General features: G+C 46.9%; 1 protein-coding gene across 4 annotated transcripts; it reads left to right on the top strand.

Annotated features, from left to right (window-relative positions):
- The first annotated feature begins 379 nt into the window (after positions 1 to 379).
- Mul1 (mitochondrial E3 ubiquitin protein ligase 1) lies at positions 380 to 17,501 on the top strand. 4 transcript variants are annotated; one of them, XM_033767456.1, is made up of 5 exons: positions 380 to 1,805; positions 5,913 to 6,094; positions 9,746 to 9,833; positions 10,227 to 10,347; positions 11,388 to 12,863. In XM_033767456.1, the coding sequence occupies exons 2-5, from the start codon at positions 5,996 to 5,998 to the stop codon at positions 12,115 to 12,117; spliced, it is 1,038 nt and encodes a 345-aa protein (XP_033623347.1). In that variant the 5' UTR covers positions 380 to 1,805; positions 5,913 to 5,995; the 3' UTR covers positions 12,118 to 12,863. The 4 variants fall into 4 exon arrangements, 2 of the variants coding, with proteins under 2 accessions (XP_033623347.1, XP_033623346.1); XR_004518560.1 differs by lacking the exons at positions 380 to 1,805; positions 5,913 to 6,094 and adding exons at positions 6,182 to 6,417; positions 15,042 to 17,501 and having other exon boundaries at positions 11,388 to 12,609; XR_004518559.1 differs by lacking the exons at positions 380 to 1,805; positions 5,913 to 6,094 and adding exons at positions 6,182 to 6,417; positions 13,903 to 15,032 and having other exon boundaries at positions 11,388 to 12,609.
- The last annotated feature ends 645 nt before the right edge of the window (positions 17,502 to 18,146 follow it).

Genomic DNA, 18,146 nt, shown 5'->3' with positions numbered 1-18,146 from the left:
TAAAGGTACGAACTTTTGGCAGAAGACAGGAAAAAATCTTTGTGATCTTAACTTAGGCAAACATTAAAGGCATGACATATAAATGAAAACAAAGGAAAGTTGGACTTCATAAAAATCCTAAACTTCTGCTCTTCGAAAGACAGTCTACAGAAGACAAAGCCAAGCCACAGATTTGAAGAAAATATTGGCAAGTCACATATTTGTTAAAGGATCTGTACCCAAAATGTGCAAAGAGCTCTCAATGATCAGAAAGCAGCCCCCACAAAATAGGTAAGCCTGGTGTGGTGGTGCATGCCTGTAATTCCAGCACTCAGGAGGCTGAGGCAGGAGAACCCTTGAGCCTGGGACTTCGAGGTCAGCCTGGGTAACACAGACCGATCCTGTGTCAAAAATGAAAACAGACAAAAAATGGGCAAAAGATTTGAACATGAACTACACCCACAAGGATATAGAGGGGGTAACAGCATGTAAAAACATGGTCAACACCAACAGTCATTAGAAAATGGAAGATGAGATATCATTACACATCATTAGAATGTTCACAGATCAAAGGACCTATCATACCCAATGCCGGTGAGGATGTGGAAGGCCTGTATAGTCTCTCATACGCTCCCAGTGAAATGTAAAATGGAACAGCGATTTTGGAGAACTGTTTAGCAATTCCTTTCTCTAATTTTCAAGTAGCTTTAATAGGATCCTGCCTGAAAGACGCCAACGCAAGCATTTCCTTCATCTCCCCAGCTTACAAGTGAGAAGCTGAGACTCCCGCAGGGGATGGCCCTGCCCAAGGTGACACGGCGGGGTGTACCCAGTGCCTGGCTCCGGGTCTGTTCCAGTTCACTTTCCCACCCCCTGAGGTACTGGTGCCTTCCAGTGAGCAGATCACTTGTTTAGAGCCAGTGGACTCCCGTGATTTTGTGTGATCCAGCCCCCGCAGTCCTAGGAGTTTATCCAACACAGATAGCACGTGACTGGACAAAGAAACATAAAAGCATACATGTTCATAGAACTATCTGTAATAGTTAAAGCTGGAAACTACCCAAATGTCCATCAGTAGACAAATGGATAAACAAGTCGAACATTCATACAATGGAGTACTGCTTGGCAATAAAAAGGGAATGAACTATATATAATCAATGCATGCAAGGTGGAAAAAATCTCAGGACCACTCTTCTGAATGAGATTGTCTTACTCTGAGGTGGAGGATAGAGAGTACTTACTATTTGATTCCAGTTTTGCAAACTGATCTAGTGATAGGAAGCAAGTTGGTGGTTTCCTGCGGGTGGTCGTGGGTGGGCGATATAGGAAAGGGATTACAAAAGGTAACTAGATTTGGAGGGTGATGGATATTTTCACTGTCGTGATTACGGTGACAGTTTCACAGGTGTAGACATGTGTCAAAAATGGTCAAAGGATGTACTTTAAGTATGTATTTCTTGTAGGTTGATAAAGCTGTTAAAAAAGACAAACAGAGTGCCAGGCCCCTAACAAGGCCTTGAGGGACTTCGTGGTGAAGCAAGGATGGGTCAGTCACCCTTCTCCTGTGGTGTGTGGTGCCTACCATTCCGTCCGGGGGAACCTGTTCTCTTTTTACAAGGACTCCCACCTTTTCTGCTGGAACCTTTGGCTGGACAACGGTGCACAGGTCCCACTAGTCCAAAGGAGACTGAGAAATGGAAACCACCGGGTGTGGACCTGACCCCAACAGCATGTCATCTCTTTTAGGACACCCTCAAAGCCTACATTCTTCTATGAGCTTCTGAAAGCAGCAACATCATAGGTGAAAAGTATCAACTCACTGACAGGTAGATAAACCTGCTTCCATCCTCTTTTGGCTTTGCACAAATTGCCTTGAACTGTAGGTGCTGTCCCACCTTGACTAAATTGTATCCCAACACATTTTCTTTTTGACAAGGCTCCTGAGACGCTCACTGTCAAAATGGGGTCCAACTGTATGAGTAACTCATCCTGGGTGCCCATTGCTATGTATTTTCCTGTTCTTGTTAGCTGGTTTTCATTTTTTAAAAACGTATTTATAACTGATCTGTTTTGCAGTGTGCTCAGTTTTACGAAGTCTCAGATTTGTTTTACAAATCGGTAGGGTTTAAATAGTTGTAAAAATTCTCCCCACGCCCCCTTTACAAGGTCAGAGAGCACGTCTTGCACATTACTCTGGTGTGGCATTGAGTATGTGGGGGAGAACAGGGCACGGCATGAGCGCTCATTCACACTTTGTTCAGGCTGGAGTTGGGGGTGGTGGCGGCGCACACCTATAATCCTAACACTCGAGAGGGCTGAGGCAGGAGGATTGTGAGTTCAAGGCCAACCTGAGTTACACAGTGAGACACTGTATCAAAACAAAACAAAAAAAAAGACAAACAAAACCCCCCAACAAAACAAAAATCAAAAGCAAAACAAACAACCCCCACCAACAAAAAATAAACGTTTATAGTTTAGCTGTGAAATGCCTAGCTGTATTCACAAGTGGGGCTTTTGGAAGGTGATTGGACTGTAGGGGCTCGATGTTCACTAGGGGACTGATAAGTGTGTAGATGAACGTGCTGTGTTGGAGAAGGGAAACCACTGGAGGCGGAACTTGGAAGGCTGCATTCTTGTGCCCACCGTTCTCTTTTCTCTACTTCCTGGCTGCTGTGGGTTAAGCAGCTTTCTTCTGTTGTGCCCTTCTACCATGCCATTTCTGCCCTGGAGCCAGCTGACCATGGACTGAACTCCCTGAAACCATGAACCAAAGAAAATCTCTGATCTAAGTTTCAGGTGTAAGGAATTTTGTCAGAGATGGGTAGGGGGGATATCAAACTGGAAGATCGCTTAATAGTAGAGTGTTTTGCTAGCATGTGCAAGGCCCTAGGTTTGATCCCTAATACAACAAAAGAAATGTTGCATATATTAGATAATTTTTGACAATTATGTTAGGGGCTCTACCAAGGGAAAGTTCTGTAAGGAAACTGGATGCTGTTGTCAACATCTTTTCTATTTCCTGTTTCCCATGGCACCTGTGTAGTCACACTCATGCAGATGCTAAGGCAACTGGTCTTGTATTTATGTGGTCCCTGGCGAATGCCTAAGAAGCAATTACCCAGTGATTTTCAGGGAAGCTTTGCTCCTCTGAAGGCATATGTGAATTTAAGTCTCAGGTGACATGCTTTCAGTGGTGGCACTGTCCTTACTAACCTGTCTGTCCCAGGTCAGCTCCCCTGTCCTCCAGAAGCTCTGCCTGGCGCCTTACGAACTTATCTCACTTTGTTGACGTTAAGGACACATTTTAACTCATGATTTACCGAGGACAGCCATTCCACGCTGGGAACGGTTCCCTGGGACATCTGGCTGCAGCTGAAATTGCCCATCTCTCATTGGCCAGCCTAACGAGGCCTGCATGGAATAAATTTCAAACTTTCCAAATAGGATGTGCTCAGCATGGCTAATGAAGGATATCAGCCTCTGGCAGAAGAGGCAGAGTTATTTAAAACCAAATTGTCTCTCTCTCTCTTTTAACAAACTCACAAGAAACCCATAAAAGGGCCTGGAGAATAAAAGGAGAAGGTCTGTGCCCCTCCCCGCCACCCCACTGAGTATGCCCAAAGCAGGCTGTGAGCAGTGCAAATTGTAAAGAGTGAACCCCACAATTGGCTCATTTATACAAGTGAGTCTGACCAGAGCTAATGTGCCCAGGTCAGAGTGACTCTTACCCAAATTCCATTCCCAGAATTAAAACCTTCTTTACTAAAAAGACAAGGCTATTTGCTAACCACAACCTATCTATTGTCTGTTCTGTTCCTAACTCAGGAATGCTTTGTCTCTTCCTTCACAAGCCTTTCCTTAATCAACAACGTATCCCTAGCAACTATGCTTACCCCCTTTACTCCATCCTAACTGTGATGTCACCAATAAATATCCATGGCTTTGGTTAGCCAGGGCCTTTGCTTGCTCAAGTACTGGACATCCTGGCTCCCTGTCTCTGTCTAACTGTCTCTGTGTCTTTCTTCTTGCTTTTCACCGTAGCACAAGCAGATCAGAACTCACTACGGGGGTCTCTGGTAAAGGTCCAAGATAGACAGAGCCAGAAACAAGAACTTCTAAACGGGCCGGGGATTTAGCACAGTGGTTCGGTGTCCTGCCTTGCAAGTGCAAGGACCCGAGTTCAATCCCGGTACCAAAAAAATAAAAAATAAAAAAGAACTTCTAACCTATTTGTAGTGGAGGCACTCCCCTAGCTTTCAACTTTATGGTCTCCTTTTTGTTTTTTCCCTTTGCCATGTAAGGATAGGAGAATTTTGATTATTAAAAGCAGAACAGGTTAGATCATGCCCTTGCTCAGCCTCAAAAAGCTTTGCTGGATCGCATCCCAAACATGATGGAGTTTAAAGTCTTGCTTTGGCATTTAAGGACTTATACGATATGACCTCAGTGCTCTCTTTTTAGTTACGTGCTCCTTGTTCTCTGTCATACATCCTGGGCTGTAGCCATCCCAGTCCACTCTTGCAAGCCTTGCACTTTTGCTCAGCTTTCCCTGCTGCGTGCACTCTTCGGTACTCCTGTCATGGTCTGCCGCTCCATCCTCCCTTCTAGATGAGAATAAACAGCATTCCCCACAACTGCATGCCACTGGTGGCACTTTGCTTGCCTTAATTCCACTAGGCCTGGGACAACAGGTTGTATCGACCTCCTCATCAGACCCTGAGTAGCCAGAGAAGAGCTTGGCTGAGTAAGGTTATATTCCCAGAGCCTTAGATGCAGAAAACCCTTCGAATTGCTGGTTGGGCAGTGATTGGACTTTTTTTTTTTTAATTCAAGTTTTATTCAAACTACGCCATACATTTATATTCAAGAAGTACAAAAACCACCTCTCTGTTGTCTAGCCACTTAGTTTCCTTCTGCGGAAAGAACTAATTTTGATTAGCTTTTTGGGATCTTTCCAGAGACATGCAAACATATTCTTCTCCCTTCTTTTAAAAATAAGTGGGGTCATACTCACAGTTTTTTGTTTTTTTTTTTGCACTGGGGATTGAACTCAGGACCTTGTGCTTACGAGGCAGGTAGCAGAGCCACTGAGCTTAATCCCTAGCTCCATACTCACAGTTCTGTAATCTGCTTTTTCACTTTTAAAATTTATTTTAATCAACTGGGTCTTGACAACATGTACATTTTTCATTCCTTCATTATTTAAAAATATGGCAATAGGTGATCTTGGTTTGGGTCAATATGTACATCTTTGTAGTTTCAAAAATTTAAAGCATAGCCTGTAAGAAATAGGTTAACAAACAACTGCTTTTGCAGGTTGATGTTTAGGATAAGATTTTTGTGTATCCCTAATTATTTTAGGAAGGAGATGCCTTATGGTGGTCGGAAAAGATTCCATGACAGACCAGCTGGGGTTGAAGTCCATCTCCATTACTTTTAGTTGTATGATCCTGAGCAAGCTCAATAGGCCTCATTTTTCTCATCTGTAATCTGAACAATAGCAGGGTTGTGAGGATTCACTGGAGACCTTAGAGCTTTTATGTAACACCTGACAAATAGGCACTCAATAGCTGCTACTACATTTATTTAATAAGCAATATTTTATTCTACGTGGCAATGATAGAGGAAGAGGCTGCTTATGGGACCTAATCGGCCAGTCTTCAAGTAGAGACAAGGGCCTTGGGGTTTGGTAAAACCCTCAGCAGTACAGCTTTGAGTACATTCCCTAACCTCTCTGGTCTGCTTTGTCATCTGTAAAGAGGACAGAATAAAGTCCTGGTCTTAAGGCTTGCCCTAAAGCTTAAATGTGTGGCAACATTCTTTTTTTGTTGGGGGGCGGGTACCAGGGATCAAACTTTGGTCCTCGAGGAAGGCGGTGTAACAACATTCCTAAGTGCTTAACACGTAATTCTTCCCTTCCAATGTAATGGCAGAGACCTCATCAACCCATAAAAACTAGAGGGACGAGACCAGGGCGACGTGGACAAGTCCGTAACGACGGACGAGCCCCGCGCTGATGAGAAACAATCACCAAGCTGCAGGAAGTCGCAGAGTTCCGCAAAACCGCTCCTACACTGCAGCCAGCGGAGACCAGTCTTCCGAGAGGTCCGAGAAGGTCGGAGGTCACCCAGGCAACCCCATTTTCCGGTCCCCTTTGCCCCACCAGACTTCCGGTTCCCGACGTCACTTCCGGGTGATTATCTAGTAGTTTCCGGGACAGGCCTCCTGGAAGGGTCCTTGTTGGTGGAGGGTGGACGGCGGACGGCGGCGAAGCGGGGCGAAGCGCGGTCCTGTCCTCGGTGTACACTCGGCGCCTCCATGGACAGCGGGGGGCGGCCCTCGTTGGGCCAGTTTATCCTCCTGGGCACCAGCTCCGTCGTCACGGCCGTCCTGTACTCCGTGTACCGGCAGAAGGCCCAGGTCGCGAAAGAGCTCAAGGTCAGTGCTGGCGCCGGCCTCGCCTCGGCCAGGTCGTCTCTGTCCCGGTCTTGGTAAACCCATCTTCTGGGCCGCTGCACAGTCGGAAACTCTCCAGAAGAGGAACCCGGCTCTGAGAAATGTCCCCCAGTCCGTCAGTAGAGGATCGAGGATCACAGTTGGGGTCTGTGATAACGACCACACTGCCCCTTTTCTTCGAGACCCTCTCGTTACTCTGAGTGACTTTCGAGTTTATTCGTTCGATAAGTATTTCTCGGACATCTGCTGTGCTCCATACAGTGAGTAGGACGGGCAGAAGTGTCTGACAGCGGATGTTCCGTTCGAGTCCGTACACCGATGTCAACCGCTTTATCAGGTGGTGTGACAGGAGACGTGCTTCAGGAAGGGGGCGTTGGAAATGCTAGGGAAAAGGGGTTGCTGTTTTAAAAGGTGACGTTTTTTTTCAGAGCCAGGAGGACCTGGGAGGGACGTGGAGATTTCCAAAGAACAGTTCAGACTGAAGGAAGAGCGAGTGCAAAGACCCTTTTCCTTAACCACTCAGCTCCTTGTTTCTACAAATGCTTCCTTTTTATATTATAGGGCTTTTTTTTTTCTTCCATGTGCTGGGAGTTGAATGGGGAGGATCTTCACACTAAGCTATGTCCCCAGCCCCCGCTTAAGAATAAAAAAAGTGTGTGTGTGTGTGTGTGTGTGTGTGTGTGTGTGTGTGTTGGTACCTGGGATGGAACTAGAGGCAGGTGGCAACACCACTGAGCTAAATCCCTGGCCCTATTTCTTAAATTAGGAGAGTCCAAGTTGCCCAGGCTGAGCTTGAACTTGCAGGCCTTCTGCCTCAGCCTCCCAGAGTGCCTGTAGTACAGGTCAGTGCCACCACACCCAGATATATTTAGTTATTTTTAAAAATAACACTTTATTGAACTGCACTTTACAGTTTTCATAGTACATTTCCATCTGTTTTAGTTTTTACTTTTTTTCCTCTGTTATTTTTCTGTACAATAATTTTCTGAGATGGGTAAAGTGACAGTTATCCCTCAGTTGTAAAGCAGGAAATGGAGATTCAGAGGAAAGGTCATGCATCTAATCAGCGTGGAACTTAAAGTTTGGTCTTTTGAGCACAAAGCTAAGACTTTTCTGATTGACCACTTTGCTTTGTTGTATTGGTGGGACCAGTCTAGAGAGATTGGTCTTTTTAGGTTAACAAGATCTTATCTTTCCTCTTTTCTCCTGAGTTCTTCTTAGTGCTTGACAAGTCATAGATGCTCAATAAATATTGGCGGTTTGTTTGTCTGGAATTTCACAGTTCATTGGCCAAAAGCCTAAGTTGACACTTGTAGAAAAGGTGGATTCCCAAACCCAATGTCTGTATCATCAGATTGTTTTCAGTAAGGGCTTGGAAACAATTAAATCCCTGCAGGAAAAGAAGTTTTGGAATCTGGAATGAATCACTTTATGAGGCAATTGGATTTGTTGTGCAAATGGCATTCTAGTGAGATTCCAGCTGCCCTGTTGTCCACCTAATTACAAAATCAGGTTACTCTTGATTGGCTCTGAGTGTAACTGATACTTCACTTTCTGACTCCAAAACCAATTTGGCTTCAAGTGGCTTGGATGTGAAATTGTTTAAAGCAAGGAACTCTCCAGGCCCCATCTTTGGGTGACCTTAAAAGCTTTGCCAATTAGTTTCTTTTCTTTTTTTTTTTTTGGTTCTGGGGATTGAACTCGGGTCCTTGCGCTTGCAAGGCAGGCCACCGAACCACTGAGCTAAATCCCCAGCCCAGGCAATTAGTTTCTAAAGGAGGAGGAAGCAGCCCTTCCTGGGGAAAGATTAGGGGCCCCTAATATTTTAGTTTCTCTTTTCTTGGTTCAATTACAGACTTCCAGAGTTGGGCGCGGGGGGGGGGGGGTGGGGGGAACTGAGCTCAGTGGTGCCACCACCTGTCTTGTAAGTGCAAGGTCCCAAGCTCAATTCCTGGTACCCACCCCCACCTCCCAGTAGGGTTTGTGTCTTGTCTTGTATGTTTCTTACAGTGATGGAAATGCTTAATTTTTGCATGCCCCTCATGTGCCAACCCCTGGGCTGGATTCTTCCACACCTGAAAGTTCATTTAATCCACATTAAAAATCTTTTGGGGCCAGGGATTTGGTTCAGTGCTTTCACTGACTGCCTTGCAAGCGCATGGTCCCAAGGTTGATCCCCATACAAAACAAAACAAAACAAAAAAACTTGTTTTCTTTTTTTTTACTGTTTTGGGAAATGAGAGTCAGGTGAACCGACTTGCCCAAAGCCACATTGAAGCTTGATTCAACCCCAGATCTTTCTGACCATATTCTCTGTTCCTCTTCCCCTTATAATTCTCATCTACCATCCTGTGTTGTATTCTTTAGTAGCTGTGTGACTTTGGGCAAATAACTACCTCTCTGAGCCTCAGTTCCTTTTTTGTAATTGAGGATAATAATGCCTACTGTGTAGAGATGCTATCAGCATTAGATAGGTTTAGGCATTTAACATGCTTAGCATATCTAAGTCTTTAAGAAGTCACTACTTTATTCTTCAGATATATATTGAGTGCTTGCTGTGTGTCAGGCATTGTTCTTGGCACTAGGAGATATTCCATTCTAATACAGCTAGACAGACAGTAAACACTTGATCAGATTGTATGACGTGTGAGAAAGGGTTAGAGTAAGGCAGGGAAGAGGGAGCGCAGAAAGGTAGGAGGACTAGGGAATGTTGGAGGGAGACAGCAGCAGAAGTAACTGCTTGCTTCATTGTGAGAGGGAAGAAAGATTTAAAAGTAGAACATTGTTGGACACCAGTTAACAGAGACCTACCCTAATAAAGCACAGGCACCCCCTGATGATGTTACAGTACAGAGATCAGTACTAAGGCACAATGGTAATAGCACCTGCCATTTCTTGAGCCCCTACCATGTACTAAACACGAGGTTAGGTGCTTTATACTTGAACTCTTTGGGCCATAGTTCTGTGCTGTCAAGAAGAAATGACGTGATGTTTATTCAGCAGTATGCAAGTTGAAAGTACCTTTTATATTTGTGGTAGAATGTGTTCAAATGAAAAGAAGTTTTGTTTTTTGTAACTGAATAAGATTGGATTGGCAACTCCATTGTGCAGTGAAGGAAGAGGACAGAAGCAATTCCTTGACCTGTTCACATGCTAAAAATTCTGGGACACACTTTGAAATCAGATTTTATGTGGGCTCCTTCCTGTCCAATGTTCTTATTCTTGCAACATCAGAAAAAAAAAAAAAAAACTTTGAGCATGTCAGTATTCAGTGGGTAATTTCATATATTCTTTTTTTTTTTGCATTTAGGGAGCTAAGAAAATCCAGTTGGGTGAAGATTTAAAGAGTATTCTTTCAGAAGCACCTGGAAAATGTGTACCTTATGCTGTTATTGAAGGTATATTTGTTTAGGAAAACAACTTCCTTCTTCCAAAAGTTTGGTAAAGGTCACTTTGGCTGTCATTAAGTGCCTTTTATTTTGTTGGGGCCAGAGTTCAGAATTCAGTTTACTTTGGAGTAAAAAAACCTGGGTTACTGCCATCTGATGTTAAGTAAGAATACTAGAACCTTTCATATTCTCTGATTATTTTAGAGATTATGGGTTATTATGAGACTTAAATGATGTTACCTATGTAAGATACTTATCAGAGTTCTCCTAAAAGAGCCTGTGGTAATATAGATATTGTCATTTTGATGAATTAATGTAACTCAAACTAAAAACATATTTTAAATTAGCTCAAGGAGATGACAGAACTATTCTTCAGGAATCACCTGACTTATTTCTACTTAGGAGCTGTGCGATCTGTTAAGGAAACACTCAACAGCCAGTTTGTGGAGAACTGCAAGGGGGTGATTCAGCGGCTGACACTTCAGGAGCACAAGATGGTGTGGAATCGAACAACCCACCTTTGGTGTGTATCTTTTCTTCACTGTAGGAACTTACTTTCGGTCTGTTCAGAGGTGGGTCCTGGCTGCTGGTGCCTTCTTCAGCTCTCCCGAGATAGGTTAAAGAGCAGCTGGGTGTGCTGTGTGGGCCTCCATTGGAAGCCCGTAGTCAGCTTGCTACCATGAGGATTCCCTAGGCCTACTTCCACACCTGCCAAACCATAATTTACAGCATGGGGAATCTGGAATCTGTTGATTCTTAGACACACTAAGGTTTGAGAATTGCTGTTATAGATTAATGATTGCAATGTTTAAAATAATTTTGTTTTGGACCAAAGATTTAGCTCAGTGCCACTTGCTGCCTGCCTTGCAAGTGCAAGGACCCAAGTTTGATCCCCAGTACCAAATAATAATAATAGTAATAATAATAATAATAATAATAATAATAATAATAATAATAATAATAATAATAATAATAATAATAATAATAATAATAATAATAATAATAATAATAATAATAATAATAATAATAATAATAATAATAATAATAATAATAATAATAATAATAATAATAATAATAATAATAATAATAATAATAATAATAATAATAATAATAATAATAATAATAATAATAATAATAATAATAATAATAATAATAATAATAATAATAATAATAATAATAATAATAATAATAATAATAATAATAATAATAATAATAATAATAATAATAATAATAATAATAATAATAATTTGTGCCACTGCATGGAGCACCATTTTTCCGTCTGATTCTAGTGGGTTTTTCTCTCACATATTTTTGGACAGAGGCAAAGGGGAATAAATGATAAAGATGACCCATATGACAGTAGTTAATTGCCCACTGATACTACCTGGGGACCTAAAAAATTGAGCCTCCCTGTGGTGAGGTCTTGGGTAGTGATTTCACTTGTATCCTTCAGTTACTTCACCCTTGACCCTGTCATCCTGGTGCTTAGGTGATCTCTGACCTTGCCTGGGTGCTCGGTACTTGCTACCCTTCGTTTCATCTTCAGCTCTGTTATTCTTTTAGGAATGACTACTCAAAAATCATCCACCAGAGGACCAATACGGCGCCTTTTGATCTGGTGCCTCATGAAGATGGTGTGGATGTGGCTGTCCGAGTGCTGAAGCCCCTGGAGTCAGTGAATTTGGGCCTAGAGACTGTGTACGAGAAGTTCCACCCCTCGGTCCAGTCCTTCACGGATGTCATTGGCCACTACATCAGTGGTGAGAGGCCCAAAGGTATCCAGGAGACCGAGGAGATGCTGAAGGTGGGGGCCACCCTCACTGGGGTTGGAGAACTGGTCCTGGACAACAACTCCGTCCGCCTGCAGCCCCCCAAACAAGGCATGCAGTACTATCTGAGCAGCCAGGACTTTGACAGCCTGCTGCAGAGGCAGGAGTCGAGTGTGAGGCTCTGGAAGGTCCTGGCCCTGGTGTTTGGCTTTGCCACGTGTGCCACCCTCTTCTTTATCCTCCGGAGGCAGTACTTGCAGTGGCAGGAGCGCCTGCGCCTAGAGCAGATGGAGGAGGAGTTCCGGGAGCGTGAGGCCCAGCTGCTGAGCCAAGCCTCACCAGAGGACAGGGAGAGTCTCAAGAGTGCCTGTGTCGTGTGTCTGAGCAACTTCAAATCCTGTGTCTTTCTGGAGTGTGGTCACGTGTGTTCCTGCCACGAGTGCTACCGTGCCTTGCCAGAGCCCAAGAGGTGCCCCATCTGCCGGCGGAAGATCACCCGGGTGGTTCCCCTGTACAACAGCTAACAGCCTTGCATCCACACAGCTGGACCAAGAAGCAGCCTCGCCCTCCTCAGGGAGTTTGTCCTGAGGCCTGTGGAGGAGCCGCAGTGGGGACAGCTGTACCTCCAGGTGTGAACTGAGTGAGGGCGTTGCCTTTCTGGCCCAGAACAGGTGCGAGAGCCCCACTCTTCATGGAGACCATGGCCGACATCTCTTCCTGAGAAGCAGATTGATGTGTGGGAGACCAGAAGGACCCCGTCGCCTGAGCACCAGAGATCGCTGTGGCTCTGGCAGGAAAGGCTGGGCCCTGAGGGTGCTGCAGAGCTGCCTGTGGGGATGCTCCTCTGTAGCTTTTCTTCTTTTGCTTCCACCCAAGGAAAACGTCTTCCTTCAGAATTGTCAGGTTGGGCGAGTCACTTGTGTCCCTTTCTCCTCAACTGTTGCCCTCCTAAATGTGTGCACGTGTGTAAGAGGACAAAGGCAGTGAAGTCAGCCCCTCCTCCTCTGCTCAAACAGGTGGGCCACAGATCAGAAAGACAGAAGGGGTCTTGAGGGTGATTGTCAGCCCTGCTGGTGTCCCTGACCCAGGAAGGTCCTGCAGAGGGCACACCTGGGTCCTGATGTGGAGCTCCTGCAGCTTGTGGGGGGCCCCAGGCAGTTCAGGTCTCCCAGCTGGGAGATGAGCCGGGAATCTGACCTGAAGGAAGCAGTAAGGACACTGCTGACTGAGCTGGCCTTCTGGCTCTTGTAGCTTCTTTGCCTGCTTTCATCGAGGGAAGATAGCCAGCTGGCACCCAGAGCACCCAGCTGTTCAGGGCTGCTCCCTGTCCCTGGCCTGTGGCAGAGGTAACATCCTGTGGGGGAGTCACATTTCCTGCCCGCATCACCCTTCACCTCTCTCCTGTCCCTATTGAGCCTGTGAGTGCAAGAGAAGTTGGGGAGCATCCTCCCACACCTCTGAGTGGCCAAAAAATGCAGCTCTTATTCTCCCTCCCTGTCCTTGACCCTCCACCCCACATCCTCCTTTGTGTGGGGGATGGGGTGCTCTCAGAGGGCTGACACTAGTATCACAGTGTCCAGTGTGCACAGCACAAATTAAACATGGCAGTCATGAGCTCACCGGTTGCCTTATTCATGAGAGTTAAAAGCCTAAACTGGTATTTCTTCAGTTGGGACTGATTCTCTTCCATGATGGAGTGAAAACTGGGGAGTTGAAGGCCTCTGTGACTTCTTTCTTGGCTGTGAAGTGTTTTGCTGTCCCCGAGATGGAGTGCAGCTGGGTGGTGGGGAGGTCCCAGTGCCTGCCACTATGGGAGGAGTCTGCTAAGCCACAGAAGACGATTGTAGACAGCTGGCCCATGGCTTCTTGGCCTCGCTGACACAGTTGTCTTTTTTTTTTTTTGGTACCGGGTATTGAACTCGGGACCTTGTGCTTGCAAGACGGGCACCGGAACCACTGAGCTAAATCCCTGGCCTAGTGACACAGTTGTCTTTGAACACGTCTGTCCAGATGTCCTGGCTACCAGAACAGCAAAGGTCCACCTTCTGGGAGACTTGGACAGGTGGGATATTGGGACATAGCAAGGTGGAAACTAACACAGTGAGTACCACTGTGTACCTGGCATTGTACCAAAGGCTGCTTCAGACTTCACTTGCGACAGGCATCTCCCCTTACAGGCCTACCAGCCAAGCGCTGGTGTCCCCACTGTACTGATGAAGTAAGCCCCAGGAGGGAAGTTCCCTGGCCTGAGGGTACAGAGCTGACACGTGGTGGCTCCCAGAACTCCGAGCTGTTTCCTGTCACTCCAGGAACACCTCACAACATACTGGTTCCCTAACTCTAGTGGCCACGTGGGAGGAATGGGCACAGATTGCGACTCCACTTCCCAGGGCTGAGTGCCACCCAGTCAGGTGAGTGACCTTTCTGAACACTGTGAGAACACCTGCCCTCTTCCCTTGTCCTTTCAGCAGTCACTCTGTGAAAGTCTAGCTTTCAGTGGGGTCCTTGGAGGGATTTATGGGGGATCTGAGAGTTCAGCCCTTGTGTGAATTCCTGAGTAAAGCTGATCAGGGTTAGGATGAAGGGAAGGCTGCCTGCCACCCAGCCCAGCTCCAGCCTGAGCAGGCTTCATCCTTCACCTCAGGCTGGCTCCACATGGCTCAGTCCCTGCCGTGGGAGGTTGGGGGCAGGACATAGTCTCTGCCTCGCAGTGGGCATGTCCTGACACGGGTACCCACATTTGGGATTTGAGGTCCTCGCTTGGTCCTGACCTGTCTGCGACTGTGATTGTCTCATGCTCTGCTGTAGCTGTCACCTGTGGCAGTTCCCACCTACATTTTAGCCTCGTTCCACAGGGGTGGAATGGGGTCTAAACTAATATATGGGGCTGAGGCTGAGGTGTGGGTTGGGGTGGACAGGGAGAAGTGGAGACTGAGTGTTGGTATGGAACTGGCTGGGATTGTTCTGAATTACGAGTCTAAGGCAGCCCTGTGATCATTCATTAGACTCCTAGCGAGGCACAAACAGGCAGGGATGATAATGTTCTTTGTTTTTATTGATTTTTTCCCTTAATACAAACCAGCAAGAAAGGCCAAGGCTGCTAAGGTCCTACAGCCTTGACTTGGACCACATTAGGCCTGGGAGCCCAAAGGGAGGCTGCTCTCTGAGGCCACTGAGTCCAGGCAGGCACCCCTTAGAATCATGGGGGATCATTTCCAGGATCCCCCAGATACCATAATCCACACATGCTCAAGACCCTCATGAAATGGCCCAGTATTTGCTTATCTATGTATATCCTCCTATATTCTAAATTATCTCTAGGTTACTTACAGTAGTAAAACTAAGTCGTTCTTATGCTGTGTTGTTCGTGGAATAATAACAAGGAAAAAATGTACATGTTCGATTTTTCTTGCTGAATACTTTTGATTGCGGTTGGTTAAATTCACAGGTGCAGAACCCACAGATTTGGAGGACCAACTCTATTACCATAAACAGCATTTTACAAGCCAATCAGCACCTCAAGAACCACCAACACATCCCCAGCAGATCCTGTGGAGTGGGGGCTGGAAGGCTGCCTTTGGAATCCTAATTTATTTAGATTTCTACTGGAAAATTTAGAATGCAGATCATCAGGACTAAGTAGGCCCATCTAAGATGCCCTTTACAAGCCTGATCTTAGGCAGTAAAGAGGCCAACTGAGCAGTGGACCCGACACTGGCAACCTTACAAGGTCTCTGCCTGAGGGAAGGACCGCTTGGGTCTGGTCCGGACTCTGCCATCTGTGGGTACTGATTCATCTCGCAAATGCCTGGAGATGTGAAATGAACACAACACAGTCCCTGACCTCAAAGGGCTCAGCTTTATGTTTCAGTGCATTCTAATTGTTGGACAAGGAGTACACCCTATTTGTCAGGGACAGGGACTTAGTTGTTTGAAATATCACGTTCTGTGGTTTACAGAATATTATAGCTGGATGTTTTCTATCTTAGTCTGTTTACTGCTGCTATAACAGAAAACCTGAGGCTGGGTAATTTATAACATTGGCCTGCTGGGAAGTCCGGGAGCGAAGTGCCAGCATCTGAGCAGGGCCTTGCTGCATCACAGCACAGTGCAGAGCGTCACACGGTGAGGAAGTGCTTGAGAGACCTCAGAAATCCAGCCAGACTCGTCCCGTTATGAGGAGCCCACTCCCCTACAGGCTTCCACCCTGCTGTGATGACAATTACACGGCAGCATGGGTTTGGGAAGGGAGATTGGCCTGATCTCGGACTACTAGAAATAAACCAACCCAGTGCAGCAGTTACTGTGGAGGGGAGGCCAAGCAGAGGAAACCTAACCCTTGGAGTCAAGAATGATCGTAGACCACCAACCTGACTATGTCCCTCTTCTGTGTAAAGCCCATCCCGAGCTCCCTGTCACCTGCAGGACATGGCCTGGCTCTCTGTGGCATGTGAAGCCCAGTGTGACCCAGCCTAGCCACCTCTTCCAACTTGCTGGCTCCCTGTCTCAATCTTGGTTCCAGTGACACTAAACTGGTCTGGTTTTGTTAGGATAGGGTCTCACTATGTAGTTCAGGCTGGCCTTGAACTCAGTATATATCCTAGGCTGGCCTCAAACATGACGATCATCCTGCCTCAGCCTCCCAAATGTTGGAATCACAGGTGTGGGACACCATGCCCAGTTGACACTGAACTGTTCAATTTCCTTAAACATGCCGCACTGTCCTCTGCTTTGGCTTGTGCTGATCCTGCCTCGATCACCCTCATCAGTCTGTCCCCACTTGGCTACCAGCTACTCTCCTGTAAACTCAGCTTCTGGGACCCTCTGGCTTTGCGTCTCAGGCATCCCTCGCCTGAGATTCCAAAGTACATTCTCCTGCCTCCATTCTGCTCTAAGCCATGTTGTTAGGTCTCAGGCAGGGGCTGTGTCATTTTGTTTCTAGGGACCCTAAAGAGAGCTGCACACGCTGATGCCCTCTCATCCTCACCCACAGGTATTTATATTATTCTTACTTTTAATAAAAGGAACTGAATCCCAGAGAGGTTGAGTATCTTGCCCAAATGCATGAGAGGGAAAGGGTTAAAACCGAGGCAGTTGGACTCGAGCCCAAGCTCTTAGCCACTGAATGTCTGTGGAATGAGTGAGTAAAGCAATGAAAGAAAAAATATATAGAAGGAAGCTTCCGAGGAGTCTGGTTCCAGCCCGCTGAGGGGAGCCATGACCTAGTTGGGGGCAGGGGACCGAGAAGTGGGGATGAGCTGTGTGGGGATGACGTCGTGGCGAGCAACCTGTCCAAGCTCTGACCACACAGGGAAGTCTGGGCGGTGCCGTTGGTGGAGACAAACGGTCTAGGGTGGGAGCCCGAAGACCGGCTTTCTGTCCAGGGCTCCACTCAGCTCATTATTTTGCACATCCACAAGATGGAGAGCGTGGTGAGGGACCGGAAGAGCATTTAGAGCCCTTCCTGTGGGGTTGCAGGACCGAGAGAGGAGGTGCGCCCACAGCCTTCTGCGAAGAGCTGGGGAGCTCAGCACATTTCCTTTCTAATTAGCGGTAACTTATCAATTTTGAATGAGATAAGTTTCCATGCACGACGTCCTGAATTGCTCCCCAGAGTGCTCATTAGTCACTTCCCCACAGCTGCCTTATTGTTTTCCAGATGCCAGCCGAGGGGCTTGGATTTTCCCTCTCCTGAGCCAGGGCAGATGAGGCCGAGCCGATGACGTGAGGGGAGAGGCTCCACATCTTTTGCCCTTTGCCCGGCCGGAGCTATCGAGTCACCTTAGGGCTCTCAAAGGCAGATTCCTCTGCCGTTGGGCCAGGACTCTGGCGGTCCACAGTTGAACCAAACAAACATTTATTAGCATTTACTGTGCTGGGCGCCTGACATCTGTAACCTGGATGCTCCCTAGGCCTGGGGCAAAACTGAGATCGTTTTAACGCCCAAGTCACCATAACCCAGGGCCCCGGGCCCCGGGCCCTCAGCTTTTGTTTCGCCCCTGCCTCAGGACTGGAGCGCCTGTGCTGCCTATGTCGCAGTCTCTTTCATAGCCCCCAGATGGCGCTGCGCCCCCATGGTTGAGTCAGAATCCCCGCGGAAGAACCCGAGGTTGTGGGCCCGGAGCCGTGCATTTCCCTCAGGTCTTGGGAGCCTGAGGGAAGGGTCTGAGGAGGGTGCTGGGCTGCTTTTGTTTCGCCCCTGCCTCAGGACTGGAGCGCCTGTGCTGCCTATGTCGCAGTCTCTTTCATAGCCCCCAGATGGCGCTGCGCCCCCATGGTTGAGTCAGAATCCCCGCGGAAGAACCCGAGGTTGTGGGCCCGGAGCCGTGCATTTCCCTCAGGTCTTGGGAGCCTGAGGGAAGGGTCTGAGGAGGGTGCTGGGCTGCTGATCCTGGCACCCGCTTGGCACTGCCGGAAAGGAAGAAGCAGGAATTCTTTCTCTACTTTCCTCCTTACCTCGGGCCAACTCACCAGGGAGCTGGGACTGCAGATGTGAAAGTTTTGAGAAACTCGGATAACGGAGGGAGAGGGTGTAGGAAACAATCCCACATTT

This window comes from Fukomys damarensis, unplaced genomic scaffold (genome assembly GCF_012274545.1).
Source record: "Fukomys damarensis isolate Sample0158 unplaced genomic scaffold, DMR_v1.0_HiC HiC_scaffold_23, whole genome shotgun sequence".
Taxonomy (NCBI): domain Eukaryota; kingdom Metazoa; phylum Chordata; class Mammalia; order Rodentia; family Bathyergidae; genus Fukomys; species Fukomys damarensis.
Note: the sequence above shows the minus strand (reverse complement) of the source record. Positions and strands in the feature narration are given on the sequence as shown.